Source organism: Polypterus senegalus, chromosome 16, assembly GCF_016835505.1.
Source record: "Polypterus senegalus isolate Bchr_013 chromosome 16, ASM1683550v1, whole genome shotgun sequence".
NCBI lineage: Eukaryota > Metazoa > Chordata > Cladistia > Polypteriformes > Polypteridae > Polypterus > Polypterus senegalus.
This window is the reverse complement of record NC_053169.1, coordinates 99,923,060-99,948,809: the sequence shown is the minus strand read 5'-3', so window position 1 is coordinate 99,948,809 and position 25,750 is coordinate 99,923,060. Positions and strand designations below refer to the sequence as shown.

Sequence of the window (25,750 nt, the reverse complement as noted above, 5' to 3'; positions counted from 1 at the left end):
ATAAGGGGCGTCACTGAGCTCCAAACCCTTGCAACAACCAACACAGACACAGTCACGGGTTCAGATACAGGGATATTATTCTTTCCAGTACTTTTCCAGGCCCTTCTCTTCTCTAAACTGGCAAGTGACACAGAGAATTGGATGAACTGAAGAAAATCAAACAGAATTGTGTGTAGTTTAATGATATCATCCTGGGCTTTTCCAGCACGAGCAAATTTTACTGAATTTTGACACTCAGCCTTTCCCATGAATTCCACTTTTGAACACAATAAAGACGCATTGCATGTGCTGTTATTTTGAAGACTGAGGTTCTTACGGTTTGCACACAAGTAAACTTTCTCATTACTTTGTGTAGTGTAGTTCACTTGTTTCACCACTGTGGGGTGCTGTGGACTAAATTAAGTGTGGCGATGTTGATGTGGAAAGTGTGGGGGTAACGTCCTCCTTCTGCTCAGAGGATGAGAATCTGAAACCACAGTCCTGGTTTAGAAGACTCAGAAATATCTTTAAGTTTACTTTTGGGAGGTTTAAAAATAAACCTTAAATTTTCCACAGCCTGAGTTCTGCCACTCTCTGAGGAATTATTATGAACACTACACCAAAGATTTCAACTTGTTAAAATACTTTCAGGATCCACATTCACATTTCATGAATGGCTTTAGTACTCAAAAATCAGGACCATCAGAATCAGCAGATTTGAACTTATGAGCAAAGTCAGTGCCTGAGTGCCTGAAAATTGTGACAGACCTGCTGACTCTCAGCTGTAGTGGGCAATCCACTCTACTTATCTAATTATTTATTTATTGTTTCATCTAATATAACATCAGGAAATTAGCAGGAACCTATTGTCTTATATTTTATATAAGTGATCATCTTCCAATAAAATTTTATGTATGTATGTACAGTATCTATCTATCTATCTATCTATCTATCTATCTATCTATCTATCTATCTATCTATCTATCTACATATCTAATCCTGCCAACTAATCTATCTATCTATCTATCTATCTATCTATCTATCTATCTAATCCTGCCAACTACACTATCTATCTATCTATCTATCTATCTATCTATCTATCTATCTATTATATAGTGCCTTTCACTATCTATCTATCTATCTATCTATCTATCTATCTATCTATCTATCTACATATCTAATCCTGCCAACTACGCTATCTATCTATCTATCTATCTATCTATCTATCTATCTATCTATCTATCTATCTATCTATCTATCTATCTATCTAATCCTGCCAACTACGCTATCTATCTATCTATCTATCTACGCTATCTATCTATCTATCTATCTATCTAATCCTGCCAACTATGCTATCTATCTATCTATCTATCTATCTATCTATTTATCTATCTATCTATCTATCTATCTATCAGGTTTGTTTGCTATAGAGCATGTTTCATTTCTGTCTGTCTATCTATTCTATAGTGCCTTTAAAATCTGTCTGTTTATCATGTAATGTATTTTATATCTTTCCATCACATATTAACTGTCACATTTTTCCTGCACATATCAGGTCATAAGCTTTCATTTAAAACTAAGATCAAAGTTCTTGCCCCAGTAGTTCACCAGCAATCTTGTCACAGATGAGTAGGTCTTAGCATTGTATCTGTTTATACTGGCTGTGCTACCCATCTAAATCCCGGTGAAATCAAAGTAATCAACAGACCTCAACATTAACTTTTGAGGTGCACAATGCAATGCATATGTCTCTGTTACAGTATATGCCATTTGCTATGGGATTCATAAAAGCAGTGTTAATATTTGTGATGTACCATCTGTTGAAATGGATGTACCAGATGGACACACAGACAGACATTTATCCTTTTATTAGCTACCCATCTAAGAAATCCAAGTAATCAAAGTAGACCCCATTGCAGTGCACCATCTACTGGAATGTATTTTGTAAAGCATATAGTAATAAAATGCATTGCATTTGTCATTCCTAAAGATGCCTCATTACAAACATTTGTAGTAATGAAATGCATCACCATAAATGCCTGTGATATGCTATCTGTTGGACTGACAAATGTAATGCAGATGTCTCTTTTATATGGTATTTGGTATGGGATTCTTGAAAGCAGTGGTAATGTTTGTGATGTGCCATCTGTTAAAATGAAAGATGCAAAGCATTTCTGAACAACAAATCTTTGTGAAGCACCATCTGTTGGAATAACAGAGACATGTCAACTGGATAAACACGCAGACATACAGATGCACAGACACTTGTCCTTTTGTTAAAGTGGATAGGCCAAACAGATCTTTCAAAGCATTGCATCGCCTATTCCAGTTGGTTGCCAGCAGGTGGCAGCATTATGCTGAATGAATGTCGTTTTTTTAACCCAGGCTATAAAGCTAAGGCAGTGTTAAATGGCTTATTTCTGTTCTGTTGTGTTTTTGTCTTTGGATTAAACAGGCTAAAAATATATAGAATTTGTTATTATTTTAGAGAAGAAAGACACAACTTTTGGGGTCTGGTGGTTCTACTGTGAGAGAGTGTGAGTAGGATTATGAAGGACTGGCACCTTGTCCAGGGTTTATTCCTGCTTTAAGACCAGTACCACTGGGACAGGCTCAAGCCCCCCATGATCCTGAATTTATTTCAGCAGATCTGAATAAGTTGTGATAAGTTATGTTAATTTAATAATAGTCAGGTTAACCTAGTCAGTGACCTGAAAGTTACGTTCCGCTTTGGTTTTCATTTAAAAATGACATCTCCATCCACACTGAGTGTTTTCACTTAATTTACTAAAATGGCCGAAAAAGCATACGACGCAATGACCCAAAACACAGTTGTAAATCTACAAAGGCATTCATGCAGAGGGAGAAGTCCAATGTTCTGGAATGGCCGTCACAGTCCCCTGACTTGAATATCATCGACAATCTATGGGATGATTTGAAGCAGGCTGTCCATCAAATTGAACTGAACTGGAGAGATTTGGTATGAAGAATGGACAGAAATACCAACATCCAGAATCCAGACACTCGTCAAAGGCTACAGGAGGACAGCGTCGAGAGGCTCAAAGGAGCAAAAGGAGGCTCAACTAAGTATTGATGTCACATCTCTGTTGGGTGTCCACATTTATGCACCTGTCTAATTTTATTATGATGCATATTGCATATTTTCTGCTAATCCAATAAACTTAATGTCACTGCTGAAATCCTACTGTGTCCATAAGGCATGTCAGATATTACAAGGAAGTTCAGCCAATGAGAAACAAAAATCCACAGAATTATGAGGGGTTCCCAAACTTTTTCATATAACTTGTGAACTTGGACCCGGACACAGACAGACGGACATCTTAAATTCACCACACACTGTTTATTTACAATAATATGTACAATAATCACGTGCACAAACCCCAGTGCCTCCAGCACCGATTCCCCCAATGTCCAGGCCACACACTCCTGTGCCTCTTTTCCTCCTGGCCGCCTCCAGTCCTCACTCCAGCTCTGTCCTCTTCCACCCGACTTCCACGAATGACTGGAGGGAGGCGGCCCCTCTTATGGGAACCCAGATGGGTTCTAGCTGCTTCCCGGCAATTAGAGTTGGCCACACCCCTGTGTGGCAGAAGTGCCGGCTGCGCTCCCGGAAGCCGTCCGGGTGTCCCCTGTTGTCTTCCCCCCGGTACTTCCTGGTGTGGCGGAAGTGCCGGGCTCCCGGGATAAATAGGCACTGGGGCGCCGCCTGGCGGTGGCCACGGGTCCCTACAGGGCTGGGCTTCCAAGCCCTCTACCCGGGGCCCCCAATATAACCAGGACGGACGCCCCCTCACGGTCTGGAGGAGGCAGAAGCCCTCCTCTCGTTCTCCTGGGCATCCCGGCCGGGGACCACAGACTGTATAAAAGCCAAATCCCACAGACTCACTCATCACGAAATCTCCCGAGCCATGAGGACTTGGGACTTGAAATTTAGAATGTAGGTTACCCTTGGCCTATCGGTGCTCGCTAAGAAACGTTTTAAAAACCGTCCAAATGTGAAATTTCTTATAGTTTTGTAGACCTGTTTGTATGTCTGTCCGCTCTTCACGAGAGAACTACTTCACGGATTGAGATCGGATTTCTTTTTATAATTTTCTTGAACATTTCACTGATTTTGTGACTTTCTCATCACGCTAAGAATCAGAGTTTGTTTGTGGTACCGATTTATTAACGTAAATCCGAGAGAGACTCATCGGGATGCGGGGCCCTCCTCACGCACGCGTCTGCCTCGGGGCGCAACCATAACTCCGCTTAGCTAGCGAATGAGAGAACTACTTAATGGATTTAGATCTTTTTTTTCTAGAATTTGCTTGAACATTCCGGTTGATTTTGTGACTTCTCTCAAAGCGCTAAGAATCAGAGTTTGCTGGCAGGAGCGATATATTCACGCTAATCCAAGATGGAGGCTGCGGGCCGAGGGGAGGGGGAGGAGTGACGTCAGGAGTAGGGACCCTCCTCACTGTCCTGTTTCACTAATACACGGGTGAAGCCGGGGGGATGGCTAGTATATAAATATATATAAATATATTATAACAACTGGGCGGCATGGTGGCGCAGTGGGTAGTGCTGCAAGATCAAGAGGGCTATAAAATTGGTATGGCATGGTTTATAGATTGTTCCAAGGATGCACTGCAACATGGGAGTATTGTATTACAAAGCCCATGTCGTAATACATTTTGTGTGTGGATTAAATGTATTCATGTATGTGGGACGGTGGCACAGTGGGTAGCCTTGCAGTTAGGAGACCCGGGTTCGTTTACCGGGTCCTCCCTGCATGGAGTCTGCATGTTCTCCCCGTGTCTGCGTGGGTTTCCTCCCACAGTCCAAAGACATGCAGGTTAGGTGGATTGGCGATCCTAAATTGTCCCGTGTGTGCGTGTGTGTGCCCTGCGGTGGGTTGGCACCCTGCCTGGGGTTTGTTTCCTGCCTTGCGCCCTGTGTTGGCTGGGATTGGCTCCAGCAGACCCCCGTGACCCTGTAGTTAGGATATAGCGGGTTGGATAATGGATGGATGGATGGTTCCTGCCTTGTGCTTAATGCTGCTGGGACAGTCTTCACGCCGCCCTGAACTGGATTTAGCAGGTTTGAGTGAGAAGGAGCAGGTTAGATGAGTTAATCTATCCACTGTGTCGTATGTTGGACGCTACATTAAGGGCTGCTTCCCGTCTTGCCCCCCAGTGTCACCAGCTTAGGCTCCGGGCAGCTGAAGAAGTGAATTCAGAAGCTGAATGATTGTTTTGTGTCTCCTCGTGACCCTGAATTGAACCGAGCAGCTACAACGAATATGAAAGGTGTAAATGTAAACGTCCATGAAGCTCTAATAAGGGAAAAGAAAATAGCTGGGGAAATAAAAAAAAATGACATGAGTCACATGGAATATTTCATCCATTTTTGAGCTACACTTTTAACGAATTCTACACTTTATTACGTCGGCCCATCCGATCTGTGCACATTACAACACTTTAAGGGCCATAAATGCAAGTCAGGGGAAGGGCAGTGCTCTTAATTACTCACATCATTACGATCAAGGTTAATCCTGCAGCGGGGAGCTTCAGCCATTACTCATTCTCTTTTCAGTTGCCTGGAGGAGACAGCTGCTGTTGCGGCCAAATTCATTATGGCTTATCACAAGTGGACAGAGCGGCGCGACGCCTCGATGAAATATGGCTGCTGTCATTGAAGCCAACATATCCACAGAAAACCTGTACACAGAACAATAAAAGGGAATCAGAAATCGGTGGCACCGCGTCTCAGATCACAGGAGTTTCATTCCAAGGCACTTGGTACAAATTTCAGCCCTAAAACGCAAAACTCTGAATTTGTTGACCGCCGGGCAATGTAGGTAATGTCACAAGATCACATCTTCCATCCACTTATGCACCCTTTCTGACTAGTATGGGCTCATGGGTGGTGGAATGGAGGACACAAGGTGAGGATGAACCATGGGTGGGTAGATAGATAGAAAGACACTATATAAGAGATAGATAGATAGATAGATAGATAGATAGATAGATAGATAGATAGATAGATAGATAGATAGATAGATAGATAGATAGAACTTTTATTTGTCCCTAGAGGAAATAATTTTTTTTTTACAGAAGCGTTTTAAATAAACAAATAAATAAATAAAAAATCATAAAAGTGTTCAAATTAATAAGTGCAATATCTCAAAAATACGTCATTAAATAAATAATCCATTAAAACAGAGGTGAAATCATGGCGGTTATAATACGTTAGAGTAAATAAAGAGGTTAAAACAATGGCTGGAAGCAGTCACTTTAGAAACACAAAGCACGGTTCCTTCTTTTACTGGCGACTCCCCTGCTTCTCCCATCCAGGCTATGCACCAGGAGAGCCACCCTACATGCAGCTGACCTTCTTCCCTCGACTGGTCTGGTGGCCTCCCAATCCCTGGCTTCCTTCAGCCCCTGCAGACCGAGACTTGGCTTCCCCCAACGGCCAGGACACTCACACTGGGGATTCTACTCCAAATCTGCGGCGAGCCAACCTTCTCCCGGTCACTCCTGCTCCCAACAAGCGCTCAGCAGGAGCGACCACTACCGTCGGCCCTCGGGTGTCAGCCAAACATCCCACTCAGGCTCTATTCTCCCAGCTGCCAGCATACATCTGTGAGTCTTTGTGCGCGCGCTCACTCACTCACTCGTTCGTTCAATCACTCTCCCTCTCTCTCGCACACACCGGCTCCTTCACTTCCAGCTGCCTTCTTCCTTAACCTCCGTCTCTTTCTTTTTTCCTTTTCTTTTTTTCCCTCCCTACTAGCCGTCTCACGCCTCTATTTATTATGGGGACGTGGATCAGATGTGGCAATTAGCAGCTCCTTGCACCAATTATGGATGCGGACGACTCCTCACCTGTGCACTTAAGTGAGGACTGCCTGCATCACAAACTCCCCTGGGACACTACCACACCCCGTCTCTAAGCCGCGAGTGTGGCAATTATTTGTTTATAAAAGTGGACTTTTTGACGTGAGCTGTGGACCCGCTACACCACAGGCCTAGTGAGGTGGTGTATAGAGAGAGGAGAGGACCCAGCACTCATCCCTGGGACACCGCCATGCTTGTCTGATGCACTCTTGGATCTCTCCTCACCAGGACCACACGGTTAGAGAAGCCTGAGAGGTAGGAGTCAAACCATCTGAAACCAATCCCAGTAATGCCGAGGTCTAAGTTGGTGGCAACAAAAGATCCGACGAAATCAGGAATCAGGGCTGATCTCATTATGTCCCGTAGGCTTCCCCAAGCGCGGAGTCTTTGATAGTCAGTACAGTATTGTCTCTTCCTAGTCATTAATAAAGCAGATTCTCATGTGACTCGTGTGCCATTTGAATTAGTTATGGTCTGTTTGCCAAGCTCTGTCTCACACTGTAGTTTTTGATTACATCTTTCAATGAGTGTTTATGTCAGTATTTTATTTTCGTGGTTTTTTTTTTTCAGACCATCGTACGAGGAAACAAGCCGCAGAAAGACGCCGCGATAAATGGATTACTGGAAGAATTTGACAGCATTTCGGTAACACGATCAAATTCCCTACGCAAGGAGAGCCCTCCGGCACCCCGGCAACTCAACTCCAATCACGTTCCAGAGCGTCATGAAGAAAATGGCTTTGGTAGTTATTACTCCCGATTCTCATGTGACTTGGAAACCGGCAAGGAAATTCCTGGAGAGTCGAGAGGGAAAACGTTTCTCGAGGGAGACTTTGGGAGGCAATATAGACTGCCAAAGCAAAATGGACATACTGTAAAGCCGAGGGGGGTGGACCCATTTTACCCGGATGCTATGCCCCAAAAGTCTGATTTTTCTAAGCTGCCCCCTGACTACCACACTTACATGGAAGGCAGGATTCGATCGGTTGATTCCCTTGGTGTAAACCGAGACTACTATAGGCCTTCTCTCGGGGGATACTCAAGTGATTACAAAGAACAATCCCAGAACACACCGTCAAGGACTTCAATTCACAGTGAGAGAATTGACTACTCGGACAGTGACTGGGGATACGGACCACCAAGAGAAGACTATGAAAAGCGACCAAAGTCCTCCTACGTAAGCCAGACCAGTCCCCAGCCAGCCATCAGACAGCGATCACGATCGGGATCGGGCCTTCAGGAGCCCAGCTTGCCATATGGGATGGGGGCTTTTAAATCGACACAGCAAGGTCACTGCTACAGCTCCTACACCTACCCTCGTCTCTCTGAAACCGTGATTTCCTCAGGGGTTCCAAAGGTAATAATTGTGGGATTTGGCTGTAATTTGACTATGAGTTTGAAGATCTGCGTCTTACGGGAGTCTTGACTGAAGAATGAGGGGAGAGAGAGGTAGATCTTCAGCTCAGACGTTCAGTGTTTCCCATTTCTGATGTGTGCTGATCTTTCCCAGAACATCAATTTAACAATATATTAGCAAAAAAGGGTATGTGAGCCAACGACCTGTGGATTACATAACACGAGTAACGTGAGATTTAGCGACGGACATTTCAATCCACTTTAGTGAAACAGTTCTAATAGTTTAATTAAATCCATTCTTTTGATTCATTTGATTTGTTTAGAAATCTTCATATATGGGAAGCCCCAAGTAGCGTGGGGATGGGGTAGCATGAGAGGTGGGACCCTCTGATCACATAACAAATTTATAATTAACAATTTCTACTTTATTTTCAGATAGATATGTTTGTATAATTCATGTTGCTGCTTGTTAATTTATATTTAATTCATTATCTATAAATCACTCTATTATAACAAAAAATCTTGGAAGGAGACGAGACGTGATTTTCTCAAAGAGACACTTTCACGTCCCGCGAGATGAGACTTTGTGCTTTAACCAGGCCCGGGGCTGGAAATAAAAGACAAAGAGTAGATGACAAAGTAGAATGTCATAAAGAATTCAAAAACATTGGCGCGGTACACAAGCAGAGCAGGTTAGAGATAATGGAAGTATGAAAATTCGAAAGTGTCAAAAAAAAATGACAGTTAAGATCGCATTAGTGCAAACAAACAGAAATTACTCGGTGAAATAATGGAACAGCGAAAACAGATTGAATATATTGTTCAGATTTAGACGTTATGTTGGAAACTTGTAGATCGTCTAATACGTGTTGCCATCAGGGAGAAGTGGTGTTTGTTCCTGCTGAAGAGGCGTATCCGCGAGAATTAAAAGATTTGTCATTTGGTGAAAGTGAAATCCTGCGAGAGAAAATTTCAAGCCTCGCGAGACAAGATTTTATGCAAAGGGATTTGGAAAAGTCCCGCCCACATCTGAAACATTTACAACCACACACACGACTCAATCGTCTCTCATTTGTGTGAATCTGCTATCGTCAGAATGCTATTGCAGGTTTTCATTCTAACCCTTTTCCTAATCAGTTTTTGCTGCTAATTAACTCCTTTACTCTTCATTTTAATAGCCCTGTTTTTAAGCATTTGGTCCTCTGAATTGATTCTTTTCTCCATTCAATGGCAGCCAAACAGAAATGAGACTTGAGCCGAGCCAACAGATGAACAGCTAAACTGGGGCTTCAAACTGCAAGCAGTTTCTTAACGAGAAGCCGATTCTTGCTGTTAAGTAAACCCTTTATTTAATTCCACAGCTTCCTGCTGCCCTCATTCTCCCACAGCAGACATTTCCAAAACTGTTGATTTTCTGTTTTTTTTTTTATTTTTCTAAGACCACCGTCAAAATGTTTTGGTGACCCGAGAGATCAACCTTACAGAGACCATCACCTTTCTTTATTTTCAGATAATGTGGTGAGCTGGCCATGTGGCGGCTTGTTTTGTGTCTCATTATCTTTTGGATGCTAATTAAGGAAAATGAAAGAATGGAAGGTTCTGAATCGAGTTAATTAAAAGTAAGGCAAGAGAAGTTAATTAGCAGCAAAAACTGGTCACTAATTAAGAAGACGGTTAGAATGAAAACCTGTAGCCACTGCGACCCTCCAGGACCGGAGTTCAACACCCCTGCTCTGAGGGCACGTGGGCCTCTGCTTCTATCCCTCAACAGATGGCGCTATTGTGCAAAAATTAACTAAGTAGTAAACCTGACCCAATAAGGCACTTGGTCCTGGGGACCCCCGGTGGCTGCTGGTTGTCATTCCAATCAGATTCACAATCGGTGATAATAATCGTAAATAACTGATCTTATTTCATTAGCTGGTCTTTTTTTTCTCATCTCTTATTCCCCATTCAGAAAATCACAGCAGTATGTTTTTATAAGAGATTTAGAGATATTTATGCTTTAGTCGAAAGCTTTAAATGTTTAACTCTCTTGTGTTATTTCCTTACTATTTTCTCCTTTGCTGCCTAAAATGTAATCCTAATAGTGACAATTAGCAACAAGCAGAGCAGACACCCGGGATGATGAAAGCTGCGACTACTTCAGCGTCAGAACCACTAATTCAGAAATAATGATTTAAATAACCAGAACACCTGGAAAAATTGAACGAAAATCACGGTTAGGATTAGGGTTAGGGTATATGGCCAGGACTGGCATGCACTGGCACGCTTATTTCCTAAATCAGGGTTTGTCGAACTCCAGTCCTGGTGGGCCACAGTGGCTGCAGGCTTTCATTCTAACCCTTTTCCTAATCAGTGACCAGTTTTCACTGCTAATTATCTTCTTTTCCCTTCATGTTAATAGCCCCGTTTTGATGGATTCAGTCCTCTGAATTGATTTATTTCTTCATTTAAATGACAGCCAAACAGAAATGCGATGTGAAACAAGCCAACAGATGACCAGCTGAACTGGGTTTTCAAACTCCAACCAACTTCACTCCAACCGATCTCTTAATGAGAAGCTCATTCTTGCTGTTAATTAAACCCGTTATTTAATTCCACAGCTTGTTGCTGCTCTCATTGCCACGGCAGACATTTCTAAAACTGTTGATTTTTTCTGTTTTTTCTAAGAACACCTCAAAATGTTTGGGTGACATGAGAGAGCAAACTTACTGAGACTTTCGCCTTTCTTTATTTTCTGATATTGTGTGATGAGCACAGGTGTTTTGTGTCTCATTATTGTTTGGCTGCTAATTAAAGAAATAGAGACAACTAAGGGGCCTGAGTGACGCTAATTAAAACAAAGGCAAAGGACGTTAATTAGCAGCAGAAACGGCTCACTAATGGCGAAGAATGATAGAACGAAAATCTGCAGCTACTGCGGCCCTCCAGGACTGGAGTTTGACATCTGTGTTCTAAATTAAAAAATCTTATTTAAAGCGACACACACCCTCTACTTTCAAGTTATTAAAACCACTATTTAATCCCGCTGAAATGTCCTACAATATTCCTAAAATAAATCATGTACATGTCCTTATAAAATTCCATTCATTCACTAATTAAAATTTTGACTCAAATAGAGTGTTTTAGAAAATAGCGCCCCCTATTGGGCAAATATAAAATCACATTAAAATTGAAATAAATAAGAACTAAAATTTATATAAATGTAAAATTTTAAAAGAACATATAAAACAGGATAATAAAGTGTTAAAATGTTCAAAAATAAGTTCATTTAGGCACTAAAAAAAGCACACAATAATGGTTAAAATTAGAAATCCCTACCCACTCATAATTTTTTGGAGATACTCCAGGTCTTTCATATTAAATTAGAGTTCAAATTCTTTAAAATTAGGATTTAAAATTAATCAGGGGTCATTTTAAGGTTAGGGAAGGGAATGGGGGGTGGAGATAAAAAAATAATTTATTAAAATTATAAAGGGTTTAAGTTTTAACCTCAGGGCCCTGGGGTGAGATGACTGGTTAACCTCAGGGCCTGAGTTATACGAATTTTAAAGTTAGGGATGGGGATGAGGGATAGGGATAGAAAAAGCAAATGTGTGAAGGGTGGTTGAAAAAGAAAATAAAAGGGGGATTCTGGGAAAAAAACAATAAGGTAGAAATAAAGGAAGGGGGTTGAATACCAAACTAATTATTATATTGTTTAGCAAACTTAATCTCCGTCAGCCAGTGCTCTACCAAGTCTTGTGCAAAATCCGGGTTTAATCTCCACGTGTCCTCCTCGTCTCTAAGTGGAGTACACTGTGGAGCCCCAAGCAATATAATAATGCGTATCTTAGACATACATTCGTGAAATTTATTTATTCTTATTTATTTTACTTATTCATAAATTTATTAAATAACCAGAACACCTGGAAAAATTGAATGAAAATCAGGGTTAGGGTTATTAAAAAAATAAACAATGCATTCCCCATATACTGTAACTGCTTAGTATATTTTAATAAAAATTTAGCAAACGTAATGTAGTTTGGTAATTTCTACATTGTCCCCAAAACACAGAAATTGGAAAATAATGACTCACTTCATTAGGCCAGGAGTCCAATGTGAAGCAAAAGTTAGTTGGAACAGAAACCTGTAGCCCTAGGGGTCGAGTTTGGGAACCACTGCAGTAGCGTATTGTTAAAATATTGATAGTAAACTCAGTTTAGTCAAAATCGTCCAATTTCCGATAATACGCTCGATGCGATTCATTATGTAATGGGGCCGGTGGCAAGGAGGCGGTCAGGAGCAGAGAGAATTGTTGGCATTCTACCTCGGTAATGGCGTTTCGATCACGGTCACCAAACAAAAAAAAGAAGGCAAAAACGGATGCAGGCGGTACAACACAAATGATGCTGAGACGACGTCATCCACTGGAACGACTTCGGTGTTCTGTTTAGCTGCTCTTGTCGGACTTGCATCCTGGTTGCAGAATAGGAGACGCCATCTTTCTGGGCTGCCACTTTTTAAGGCAAAGTGACCGGAAGGGGCGTGGCTTGCTGGGTATGAGTTCCCACTGGGCTGTGAGAGAAAGGGGGAGGATACCATCAGCAACAGCACCCCCTCTTGTCCCAGAGTGGTAATGCATACCTCAGTTGAGCTTGTCGAGAGACTCCTGAACGCACATTCGTGACAGTAGAACAGCGATTCTATTTTGGAATGTCTGAAATTGTCTTTGTGGCTGGTGCCGCTAGCCTGTTTATGGGATGCTTGGGCAGACACTTCCACACTGAAGAGGTCTTGACATATTTTTGCTCAGGTGTGGCGATGCTAAGAGGTAGAAAACTAGCAGCAGAAAAAGCTGTGATCGGGAGAAGAGACGTAGATAAAACAAATAAAGCAAAGATCAAAACCCGGGGCCGTAGAGTGCCTGAGGATTATGGTGAATGAAGAAAGACCAGGAGATGAGGGCATGGGGTCAAAAGGCAGGAGGCAGAATGTTAATACGCCACCGAAACCAACGGGCAAAACGAGAGTCAAGGTCAAGAGGGAATGAAGATCCGAACCAGAAAATCCAAGCCTGATGCCAGCAACTACTTCTTCACGGGATATTAAATGTAGACTGAAAATGTCCATTTCAAATGAAATGTACAACACGATAAAGTGTGCAGAAAGTGAAGGGGTCTGGATACCTCGTGGTCCTAACACGGAAGCCAATTTAAAAAGCACGGTTATGCCTGCGGTTCTACTGGCCTGCCTTTAATTTACACGGTGGATGACGTCCTACCAAAAAGCTAAGCCTCTGAAGAGCGCCTTCCTGCCAGCCAAATGTAATATCTTTATTTTCAGTGAATTTGCTTGCTGTCTGCTGAGCCATTTTGTCAGTTTATGGGTCATTGGTCTCCCTGCGCTGACCTTGGGAATTTCAGACCAGATGGGGCTTCCAGAGCCTGAAGGGCAGACTCCATTGAGCACAATAAGAAATCATCACTGTGAAGTTGCTCCTTTCCTCATGGGTTTAGATTCTTTTATTTCCACCATAAGTGGAAAAAAAATAGAAGTCCTCATTGTTTAGTTTGTGTCGTTAGACGCTCCGAACTGAAGTATACAATCGACGCAAGGTGGAAAAAATGGAAAAGGCGCCATTGAAAGTACCCCAGTGAACGTTCACTTTCTGCCCTAATAATCGGTGAAGTATCGGCGCACACACACAAATAAAATCTGGTTTAATAAAATCGTTCAGATTCCTTATTTAAGCACTTGACAATTTAATAACCCGCCCTATACAACTGTATGTTTGACTTTCTCTAAAGTTCACCTTCCTGGTCTGATTCACAACATCATTATAAATGTTAATACAACGAATACACTCAGGGAGCCCTTTTCACTCTTCTCTTCTTTATCTTCCTCCGGGAGACGTTGTCGATCTGTAAACTCCATCCATCCATCCAGTGTCCAACCCGCTATATCCTAACTACAGGCTCACGGAGGTCTGCTGGAGCCAACACAGGGCATAAGGCAGGGAACAAACCTCAGGCAGGACACCAGCCCACCGCAGGGCACACACACACACAATTTAGAATCGCCAATGCACCTAACCGGCATGTCTTTGGACTTTGGGAGGAAACCCACAGGGAGGACATGCAAACTCCACGCAGGGAGGACCCGGGAAGCGAACCCTGGTCTCCTAACTGCGAGGCAGCAGCGCTACCCACTGCGCCACCGTGCTGCCCAATGTGTAAACTCTCTTCCAGTTATCCTATTCACAATAGCCAAACAATTGTGTCTGTCTTTGGCCAAATATACAGGGAAATTCACTCGAATGGTGACACTGCGCCGACGATTAAGATTGTTTACAAGCGGTTTGATCGATTTCATAACGGATCGGACTCGGCTGAAGACGAGAAAAGATCAGGATGTCCTTCAACATCAATAACCGAGGAGAATATTGGAACGGTTTCATTCCTCATCGGGACAACGCTCCTTGTCACACATCCCATCTAGTATGACAGTTTCTATCGAATAAAGACATTACGCTGCGTCCGCATCCGCCTTATTCGCCGGATCTGGCACTGTGTGACTTCTGGCTGTTCCCTAAATTGAAAAATGACCATGAAAGGCAAACAATTTCAATCCATTGAGGACATCCAGGCAGACACGACAGCCCAACTGAGACACCCTCGAAAAGAAACTTCCGGAACTGCTTCGCAAAGTGGCAGGAGTGTCGGGATTAAGTGCATTCCACAGTGGAGGAGAGTAGTCTGAGGGTGACTGGTAGTCGTAAATCTTTTACTGCAATAAACGTTTCTTTTTTAAAACATTCACCGTATTTTTCGATCACACGTCATATGATGTACTATGTAACGTGTCTTGATATCTAGTTATGTAAGGCGTTGAGCTTTTTGGGGTTCCCTTCCATTTCTAGACTCAACATCACCTACCTTGTAGGCCATTTTCGGAGCATATTTTCCTAAATACTTATCATAGTAAGCCAAGAGGAGTCTTCAGCAATAATAATCAGAAAGATGTGAAGTCGTGCAGGCCACATCACCTGACCCCTCATGGCATATAAGGGGTCCAAGTCACTCCTTTTCAGGAAACTTCAAAAAAAATGAAAATCGGTGAACTAGGCACGTGGAGTGTTGTTTATTGTGAATGTGAGGCTGCTGATCACGCATATGATTATATTTTCGATATTTGATTGGTCCTCGCCCTCTAAGGGCCCCTCCCAGAAAGTTAAAATTGCAAATTTCAAACCACACAAAGCATGTGAGGTATCGTTTTAGACTATTTCAAGGTCACCGATTATGAATATGACGTTATTTTCGACTTTCCATCCTTTACTAGCCCTCTATGGACCTCAATCAGAGGGGGAAAAAAAAGGACAAATTTCCATTGCAACTGAGAAAATTTAGATTTTAAACATTTAAATATTTCAAATGAAGTCAATCCTTACATTTCTTATGAACGCCTAAGCTTCGGGCTAAGTACTGAATAAGGGGTCTGCAAACTGTGGGTCAACGGGACATTCCAGTCATTTTTATTTTTAATGATTTTGCAAAAAAAGTTCTAAAATTCTGTTTACGCTTTATTATTCTGAGGTATTGAGTGTCGCTTAGTGTTTGGGAAACTGAATTGAAATGATTTTAGCACAAGGCTACAAAATGTGAATAAAGTGAAGGAGTCCTAAAATTCTGTGAAGATATAATTGTGTATAAATAAGGGAAATCCAGGGTCTTCTAAATCAGCTTTGTGCAGTTTCTTATATTTTTGTGCCCCCACTCCCACCGATCTGCTACTGCTTGGCTCAAACACACACTGCCTCTGTGGTCACAAGAGCAGCTACTGATGCGCCATCTGTGCCCTGCCAGAACTGTCATCTCTAATTGTGTCACGGTCACTGGCGCAGCCGTCCAAATGCTGACACACGCCTATCGCTGGCACCTTCTCCCCAGTCTTTGCAGAGGAATGCAGCTTTGTTTCCCTACCGATTTGTTTTTCCTAAATCAGTAGAGTTTATAAAAAAGAAAGTGAATGTGGGAATATTTCATTTTCTTTACTCTACTTATTCATTTCTTCATATATTTCTTAATCAATTTCTTAATCATCTATTGACTTTATCTTTTCAGGATGTAGTATTAACCACTTATTTGCTGATCCTGCTCCATCCATTACAGGGTAGTAGAGTAACAGAGCCCATCTTGGCACCACTGGCTTCAGTACAGAATGCCAGTCCCTCACAGGGCACACGCACCCGCATTAGACTAATTTAAATTCAACAAACCAGAAGACCAAAGTACATCCATCCATTAATTCATCCATTATCCAACCCGCTATATCCTAACTATAGGGTCATGGGGGTCTGCTGGAGCCAATCCCAGCCAGCACAGGGCACAAGGCAGGAACCAAACCCCGGGCAGGGTGCCAGCCCACCACAGTCTATCTATCTATCTATCTATCTATCTATCTATCTAATCCTGCCAGCTATTTATCTATCTATCTATCTATCTATCTATCTATCTATCTATCTATCTATCTATCTATCTATCTACACAGAAAAAGTATACCCACGTGGGAAAACAAGCAAACTCCATGTGGGAATAACTGGGCTAAATCTGAGCCCTTTGTTCTGGGGTTGTGAGGTGGCAGTGCTAACACTGCTGTAATATGATAGCCCACCATAATAAAAGGACAGGTGTGTCTGTGTATCTGTGTGTCTTTCTTGTTATTATGTCCTTGTCATTCCAACAGATGACGCATCCCAAACATTTGTAATAATGCAATTTATTTCTATGAATATTTGTGATGCACCATCTGTTGGAATGACAAATTTAATGCACTTTATTACTACAAGCATTACAAAACAAATTCCAACAGATGGTGCACTGCAAGCAGTAATATTGAGGTCAACATTGATTAGTTAGATTTTTAACCCATCTTAGTCAAGTAGCTCATCTAGCATAATATAATATACTAGCTGTGTACGCCTGTGCTGTAAAAAGCCAGGGGTCCTAGAAACTATTAAAATCGTCAGGAAAAAAAACTGAAATGTAGAGGTGTCAGGTAATTGAAAAGAACTACTCTGGGCATCTCCCTCCTAGGAGGATTCGTTTTTGCTGACGTACTCGCCTCGCTTGTGCATTAGCGGCGGGAGGAAAAGTAAAAGGGGATACCGTTTTGCCAATGTGCTTGCCTCACTTCTGTATTAGACACTAAGCGAGTGACTCTTTCTTCGGAGGTCTCGTTTTGCCGATGTGTTTGCTTCGCTTGTGTATCCTCGGAAGTGGAGCCCTTAGCCCGGCTCCACCTCTCACTTCCGGGCCGGACAGAAAGATAGACACACTTCCACGCGTAGATGTTTAGATAATACTAGCCGACGTCCGCCGTAGCATATAAGAATAGGAACGGAAAATGGTGAGAAAGGAATTCTAAAATCAAGAAGAAATAAATACTTCTTGAAAGACGCAGGTGTGAATAGGTGTTTTGGTGGTGACGACAGATAATGAGTCAAAAGGTCTAACCCTAGAAAAAGCCACATACAACTGACCGTGGCTGAAGACTGGTTGTTAGAATTACTGTGAAGAGTAAACAGCATGTGGGATATCAGGTCTGCGCTCCGGTCTTTGGGTATCCAACAGTGCAAGCAGGATTACATGTGAAAGTGATAAATAAATGAGGCTGTCCGAATTTACGTACTATGACCATGGCACCCTGATAGTTTTGTTGCATGTATCTTGGACTTGTGGAAATGTGGACGGTAATATGATCATTTTGCCTAAACGTACGTTTTTATTTTCAGAGTTTGCTTGCAGTGTGTCTGACAGTCCTTTGTATTGTTCCACGTGCAGATCTTGTTGATCTAATCTGAGATAGTTGAGTCGTGCGCCCTCTGTTTTAACATATGCATCTACGTCGTACTGCTGGAATAGTTCGCCGCTGGAGTGCAAAATACTAAATATATTCCTCATTGCTAATCTGTATGTGTAAAATTGGCATTGAGTAAGCCTTCTTCGCTTGGCGGCTCTTTAATCTGGAACATGTTGTAAATCTTTGTGCCAGCCAATGTCTCCGTAAGCGAATAAAAGTGGGTAAACCATAGGATCGCAATTCATATTGAGCGTGGAAATCTGCCTACAGGAGTTGCCTATGGGACAGATGCAAATGTCCCTTTTGGCAGGCGGTTCCCCATCTTCTCCGACGAAAATCGCTGCAACATTGGTGTGACATGTCGGGGCATTGTAGCGTCGTAAATTCTGCCTAGATTTTTCCTCGAAAAGCTTTCGTACAGCTGCTGTTGGACTGGACTGAGCGATTTAAGCGTACTGCAGATGCTTGCCGAGAAATGCCGTGTCGGCTGCGTGTGGGCGGGACCGGTTTTGAGGGTGGACGTGGGAGGAGAGTTAGAGTTGGTGGGCGGGGCTCTGTTGAGCGTATCCCATGGTCTTAGAGTTGGTGGGCGGGGCTCTGTGAGTTGGTGGGTGTGGCTCTATCTTACTTGCGCTCACTGTCATGCGTGCCCTTATATATATATAGATAATATTACATAATATAAAATAAAATATTATAATATATCCAGCCATCCATTATCCAACCCGCTGAATCCGAATAGGGCCACGGGGGTCTGCTGGAGCCAATCCCAGCCAACACAGGGCACAAGGCAGGAACCAATCCTGGGCAGGGTGCCAACCCACCGCAGGACACACACAAACACACCCACACACCAAGCACACACTAGGGCCAATTTAGAATCGCCAATCCACCTAACCTGCATGTCTTTGGATTGTGGGAGGAAACCGAGCACCGGAGGAAACCCACGCAGACACGGGAGAACATGCAAACTCCACGCAGGGAGGACCCGGAAGCGAACCCGGTCTCCTAACTGCGAGGCAGCAGTGCTACCACTGCGCCACCGTCGCCTATAATATAATATATATAATATAATATAATATAATATAATATAATATAATATAATATAATATAATATAATATAATATAATATAATATAATATAATATAATGGGCAGCATAGTGGAAAAGCTGTAACTCTCATGCCTCACACTAAGGAGTAGGGAGGAAACCCACACATACATGAAGAGAGCATTCAAATTACACACAGGGAGATCTTGGGACATGAACACCGACCTCCTTGTTGGAAGGCAGCAGTACACAAAGAATATAATATAATATAATATAATATAATATAATATAATATAATATAATATAATATAATATAATATAATAGCAAGAAGACATAGTGGTGTGATATTTAGTGCTGCTCGGCTCAGATCTTGACTAAAGTGCTGCCTGTGTTGAGTCTGCATGTTCTCTCCATGTCAGTCCAGTCCAGGATTTTTGGTGGGGGTCTGTGTGTTTGGTTTTTTTTTTTTCCTCATTGTATTGGCAACTCTACACTAGCCCTGTGGGAATAGACATGGGTGACTGTCCCCTTGCATTGGACTGGCACCTCACCTGGCGTTTGGTCCTTGCCTCACTCTCGGCTGACAATCCTTAAATGTATGATGTGGGTTTGAAAGTGCATGGAGGAGGTAATCTGTGCAGCTCGGTGGGAGGGATGTCCTGATTATCTGCTCCCTCACATCACCAGACACTCCGACTCTGTGGTGTCCTTTCTCTTTGTGTGACATTTTCATGTCCTGGGGTTTCTCTTCACACTTCTGTTATTACCAACCTGCTAAAGGCTGGCACGTTAGTTTGCCTGGCACATCTATGTGGAATGGACTGCACTTTCTTGGACCAGAGCCTGTTCTTTTGAAGCCCCAGTACTGCCAGGATGAACTCTGTAATGGAGACAGCGTGTTCAGGAGGATGATGATCTATTAATAATAAACATCTTTCTTTAGCTTATGATAGGCGAGTGTTTGCTGGTGAGGCACATCAGCACCTTTCTCACGGGCTTACTGGCTGATTTTAAGCCCTTCTTTATGGAAGCCAACACACCAAAAATCTGTTCTCACACAATCGTGCCTTTCTTATTCTCTAGAAAGAAAGCCCCTTTATGGATTGGAGCTCTCAGGCATTGTCGACAGCGGAGGACTCGGCGACACAATGTGTTCTACTGCAGATTATAGTGACAAATTGATGTTGCAGCCCCCTTTTTTTTTTTTTTTGCCGTCTTAGCATAAAATGGCCAAATGATGTTCCACTGCAGAATTCAATTTCACAGCTCAGTTGGATTCTTGATTACACTGCCAAATTCAGATTAATGTGCATTTAACTAACATGGATCAGGGGACTGCTGGCTGACAGCCAGTGCCAGTGCTCACAATTGATAGCAGTGTGGAGTTTATGCCCTGTCCATCCCCAAGCACCACTAGTGAAATTGATTGATTAAAGGAATCCATGGCAGTAATTTATTTACAGCCCTCAAACACCGAGGAGCTAAGCCTGCAGTCCTCCTTGGGGACTCCTCGAGCCTGATCATCGGCTATTTAGGAGACTCTGCATGTTCTGTCACAAGGAATTTGTGTTATGGAGGTGTGGCAGAAGTAATTTAATTTTGTACCGCGACTCGATTTCACTTTTTATAATCTATCAAAATCTGGATGACTCCCAGAAACAAGGCCGTTTTTATTGCTCAGTGTCACTGTAGAGACGGAATGGCAGTATTCAATTATTTTAATTACGTTTAGCATTTGTACAGTTATGATATAGGATATTAAACACACACACAAACAGGCTTTTATTATTTCGCTGATTAAACAAGCGTAATGGATGAATATTTGATCTCCCCTTCCTTTTTTATGCCAGTACCATTTTACACAAGAACCTCCCAGTTGCGTCTCTGAACTCAAATTCTGACCCCCAGTGCCTATATAAAGAGCGTTCACCCCCTCGGAAGTCTTTAAGATTTATTAGGTGTGATCTCACCGCTGGAACTTTGTTTTCAAGACCCAATGAGGTCCCGTACGATGTGGGCCCCAGGCCCTTATCCCATGTTGCGTTCCCACCACACAACAGGAACTTAATGAGAAATTTGTGACGTGCCAAAAAGAGTGATGTGGAGCGAAGTGAGGCGCGTTTGGGACTCCGCGGGAGGAGAACTCTACGTTCCCCCCAACTCCCCCCCCGGTCACTTCCATGTGCTGTGTGGTACGGCGCAGCAGGGACGCAGCTATGTAGAGCGATGCGTTGTGAAGTGCAGTGCGAGCGATTGAGAGTCTGGAGGGAGAGAGGGGTACGTAGCGTACCGTATGTGCATAACGAATTCACGGACTGACATGCCTCTTTTTGTCTTATGTTTCAGACAGATTACGAGAGAGCACAGAGGGACATAAGCCCGCAGTTGCCTGGAGCAGAGACCTACCCAAGGGGCCCAACGAAACTACCTCAGACTCAGACCAAGACTGGCTACCCAAGCAGTTATCACCATCCCTCGACTTATCATAAGCCTTCTCCGTATCACGCTTCCTCTGCCCAGCCCAGTCCACAGTATAGCGGCCACGGAGCATATTCCCAGCCCTCCTCCCCGTACATTCCGCCTGGTTCGTATCCTCCACCCAGCTGGGGTTCTTCTTCAGATCAGCAGCCCTCCCGGGTATCTCACGAACAGTTCAGGGCAGCCCTTCAGCTGGTAGTTAATCCTGGGGACCCTCGAGAGTATCTCGACAACTTCATCAAGATCGGAGAAGGCTCCACCGGCATCGTATGTATCGCCAGCGAAAAGCACACGGGAAAGCAAGTTGCGGTGAAGAAAATGGACCTCCGGAAGCAGCAAAGGAGAGAACTGCTTTTTAACGAGGTGTGCCCTTCTTTGTAGTCATTTCTTGAATTTCACCCTTTATTCTTCTATCAAGTTTATAAATCTTTATTATATACCTCGGTACCAAAGAGTAAAGAAAGAATGATAACTGAGTTAAGAAAGGTTGCCACGATGGTGTAGTAGGCAGGAATGTCACCTCACCTCGTTTGTGCCCTGTTTGATTAGAAAACTCCAGGGATGTCTTGTACTGAATCTGCTTTTCAGTGTTTTGTTACGAACTGGGCCAGTTGGCTCATTTGTTGCCTGAAAATACATTTGTCCTGTTCCCCTATTGTGTTTCTTAGAAGCTTTTGTAGTGATTTTTACAGTTCGTAAATTTATTTTGAGTTACTTTATGGGTTTGGACTGTGCAGATTCCGTTTTGAAGGTGTTCACATCATTTTGATTTATTTTGAAGAACTGTATTCTTTATTTCCCATCTCCTTCTTTGTTAACATGGCACAGTAGGAGCAAGTGGTAGGTCACTATTTTGGCTACAATGTCCTGGCTTTGTATTTTTTGCTCTATGGTTTTGTTTTTTGAGTGCTGGCCAGCCTCCTGACTAGGATTTTGTTTGGTGCAAAAAGATTTTTCCATCCTTTGGCGTTTCCTGGCCCTAAGCAGTTGTTTTTACCTATGTGTGAGAAGGATTTCGGAGTCGTAGTGGAGTCGTCACTATAAACCTCCAGAGAGTGTTCAGAATATTAGGACAATGTAACTGTCACAGTCTAAGAGGTGTAATGCACACGTTAGAAAACATCGGACAAGAACAAGCCATTCAGCAACAAAACTCACCCGTCCTATCTGTTAAATTCCTGCAAAACAACATGACATTGAGTTTTGAAGGCTCCAAAAGTCCTCTTGTCTACCACACTACTTGATAACTTATCAGACCTTCAAAACTCGACTTGCCGTTATTTTACAAGAAGTAAGTGAATGGTACTGGTGAGCTTTGTTGGGGTGAATCGCCTGTTTTTGTCTAAATCTAATGTTCAGATGTTATAAATTTGCTCTAATATTCTAATTTTTGAGAGTTCTAAAGTTGTCCTAATGTCCTAAAAATGTTTAAATGTTCTAAAGTTGTTCCAATGTTTGAGAACAGGCCATTCAGCCCAGCAAATTTCGACAGTTCTATCCACTTAATTCTTCTAAAATAACATCAAGTCGAGTTTTGAAAGTCCCTAAAGTCCTCCTGTCTACCACACTACTTGATAACTTATCGGACCTTCAAAACTCGACTTGACGTTATTTTACAATAAGTATCGGAATGTTTGAGAGTTCTAAAGTTGTCCTCATGTCCTAAAAACGTTTAAATGTTCTAAAGTTATTCTAATGTTTGAGAACAGGCCATTCAGCCCCACAAATCTCACCAGTCCTATCCACTTAATTCTTCTAAAATAACGTCAAGTCGAGTTTTGAAAGTCCCTAAACTCCTACTGTCTACCACACTACTTGGTCGCTTATTCCAAGTGTCTACGGTTCTCTTTGTGAAGAAAAACTCCCCACTGTTTGTGGAAAATTTTCCCTTAACAGGTTTCCCACTGCGTCCTCGTGTTCTTGTTGAAACAGACATAAGTTATCAAGTCGTGTAGTGGACAGGAGGACTTTCAGGACCTGCAAAACCCCACTTGGGGAGCTTTGTTGGTCTGAATGGCTTGTTCTTGTCCAATTTTTTCTAACGTTCTTCTGTGTGCATTATACCTCATAGACGGTGATAGTTGTCAGCTCGACAAATGTCTGTAAATCTGATATTAACATAACGATGACTGTGTCAGACATCGCAGGAAGTCCTACTGTATGTTATGACCCTTAGATGAGATTTAAATTAAGGTAAAATGGATCCGATGATATTCAAACTCACAAAATTCTTTTGCATCTAATGGAAATCTACAAGTCAAGTCAAGTTGGGGAGCAGGCACTAGTACAGTGCTTTGCCGCACCCATTACACGTTGAAAGAGCTCGGGATCCCGGTTGGCAACCACCCCAGGCAGACACGCGGTTCAGTCCTACCCTCCGGAAATTACCCTCAATCTGCTGCAGCCAGGTGTTATGTGGGCGACCCCTTGGTCTGGTCCAGCCACTCGGGTCCCCAACAATGAGGCTCTTACGAGCCGGATCACCCTCAGGGAAACGCACCACATGGCCGTAGTGCCGTAACTGACACTCCCTCACAATGCAGGTAATGTGCCTCATTCAGGACTCCATGAGCAACCTCTCATTCGACACAAAGTCAAACCAACAGTACCCAAGGATTTTCCGGAGAGACACAGTACCAAAGGAGTCCAGTCTTCGTCTCAGGTCACTGGATAGCATCCATGTCTCACAACCATATAGCAAAACAGGAAGCACCAGGACTCTAAAGACTTGGACTTTCGTCCTTTTGCATAGATGTCAGGGAGTGCCACACACGCCCCTTTCCAGAGACCTCATGGCCCCCCATGCTGTCCCAATCCGTCTACTGACTTCACAGGAAGAATCACCAGAGACATGAATGTCACTGCCAAGGTAAGTAAACCTCTCAACAAGGTCAACACTCTCTCCGCAGACAGACACACTGCTGATGGCTGTGCCCAAGAGGTCATTAAAGGCCTGGCTCTTTGGTTTTTATCAGGACACTCGCAAGCCCAGACACTCAGACTCCTCACTCAGTCTCTCGAGCTGGAAATCTACACATTTATTAAAAGGGCACTACAAAGAAATGAATACTTGCCTGGACTTTGGAAATGAAATGTCCAACATGTTCCAATTATCTTGTATGTAAAGTAACTTGTGCATCCCCATGTTGCTGATGAATATGTAGGTTTCAGTTGCATTTCAGGTCTCACACTCCTTTCTCCACTGTGTTCAGTTCTGTGGTGCTTTCACTTGCAGGTAGTGATCATGAGAGACTACCACCATGAGAACGTTGTGGACATGTACAACAGCTATCTGGTTGGAGACGAGCTATGGGTTGTAATGGAATTTTTAGAAGGAGGTGCTTTGACAGATATCGTAACTCACACCAGGTAAGCACACCCTGTCAGTTATTGGACTGTTAACAATGAAAGATGACTTCATGTCAAATGTGTTGTGAACGTGAGAGCATGCCCACAGATACCTATGGAGCTGGAAATGAGCTCGAGTGAAAGAGAAGGGGAAGTTTGTAATTGTTAATAGCGAAACAGACAAGTTTGGATACGCTGGCAACTTCACAATTGGGGACCCTTCATAAAAACTAGGATTGTCCCTGACCCCAGAAGTGATCTCAAGATCAGTGTAAAACACCCGGGAGGAGAACTGGGGCAATGATTCTGATAGCAAAGGGCAAGAAAATGATAAAAATGGTTAATACTATATATTAATATAGCATTATGGATTTATGACTTACTAGACCTTTTCGGGTTTCTTTACATTTTCTAGCCTACACGTGTCATCTGCAGTTTGAAGTTGCAAAACTCACAAAATAATTTCCATTTAATTATTGATGACAAACCTGCGCATAGGCGGATCTGTGAATTGACAAGTCTAATGGTATAAATTTAGCTCTTGAAAGTCTGGACTTTTCCATCTGATTAGACAGGAAAAAGTATCCGTCTGCTCTTCTGAGTGCAGGAAAGTCATCTCTTTGTACAACGGCCTTCTGTCTCCACTAACACTTCCTCTTTCATGGGCTTAGACAAGACTAGTTTTGTAAGGCTGTGCTGTAAAAAGCCTCGGCGCCTATAAACCATTGCTTCTGGCACTAAAATCAATCAATCGCTTCGGTTGTGCATTAGCAGCTTAGCGAGGTTCTC

General features: G+C 42.8%; 1 protein-coding gene across 4 annotated transcripts in view; it reads left to right on the top strand.

Annotated features, from left to right (window-relative positions):
* Positions 1-25,750, top strand: part of pak5 (p21 protein (Cdc42/Rac)-activated kinase 5) — a 151,594-nt gene that overhangs the window by 96,212 nt on the left and 29,632 nt on the right. For all 4 annotated transcript variants that reach the window (XM_039738556.1, XM_039738555.1, XM_039738557.1 and 1 more), the window contains 3 exons: positions 7,455-8,240; positions 21,482-21,976; positions 24,849-24,982. In XM_039738556.1, the coding sequence (XP_039594490.1) occupies positions 7,455-8,240; positions 21,482-21,976; positions 24,849-24,982 (1,415 nt within the window). The remainder of the gene's footprint in view (positions 1-7,454; positions 8,241-21,481; positions 21,977-24,848; positions 24,983-25,750) is intronic.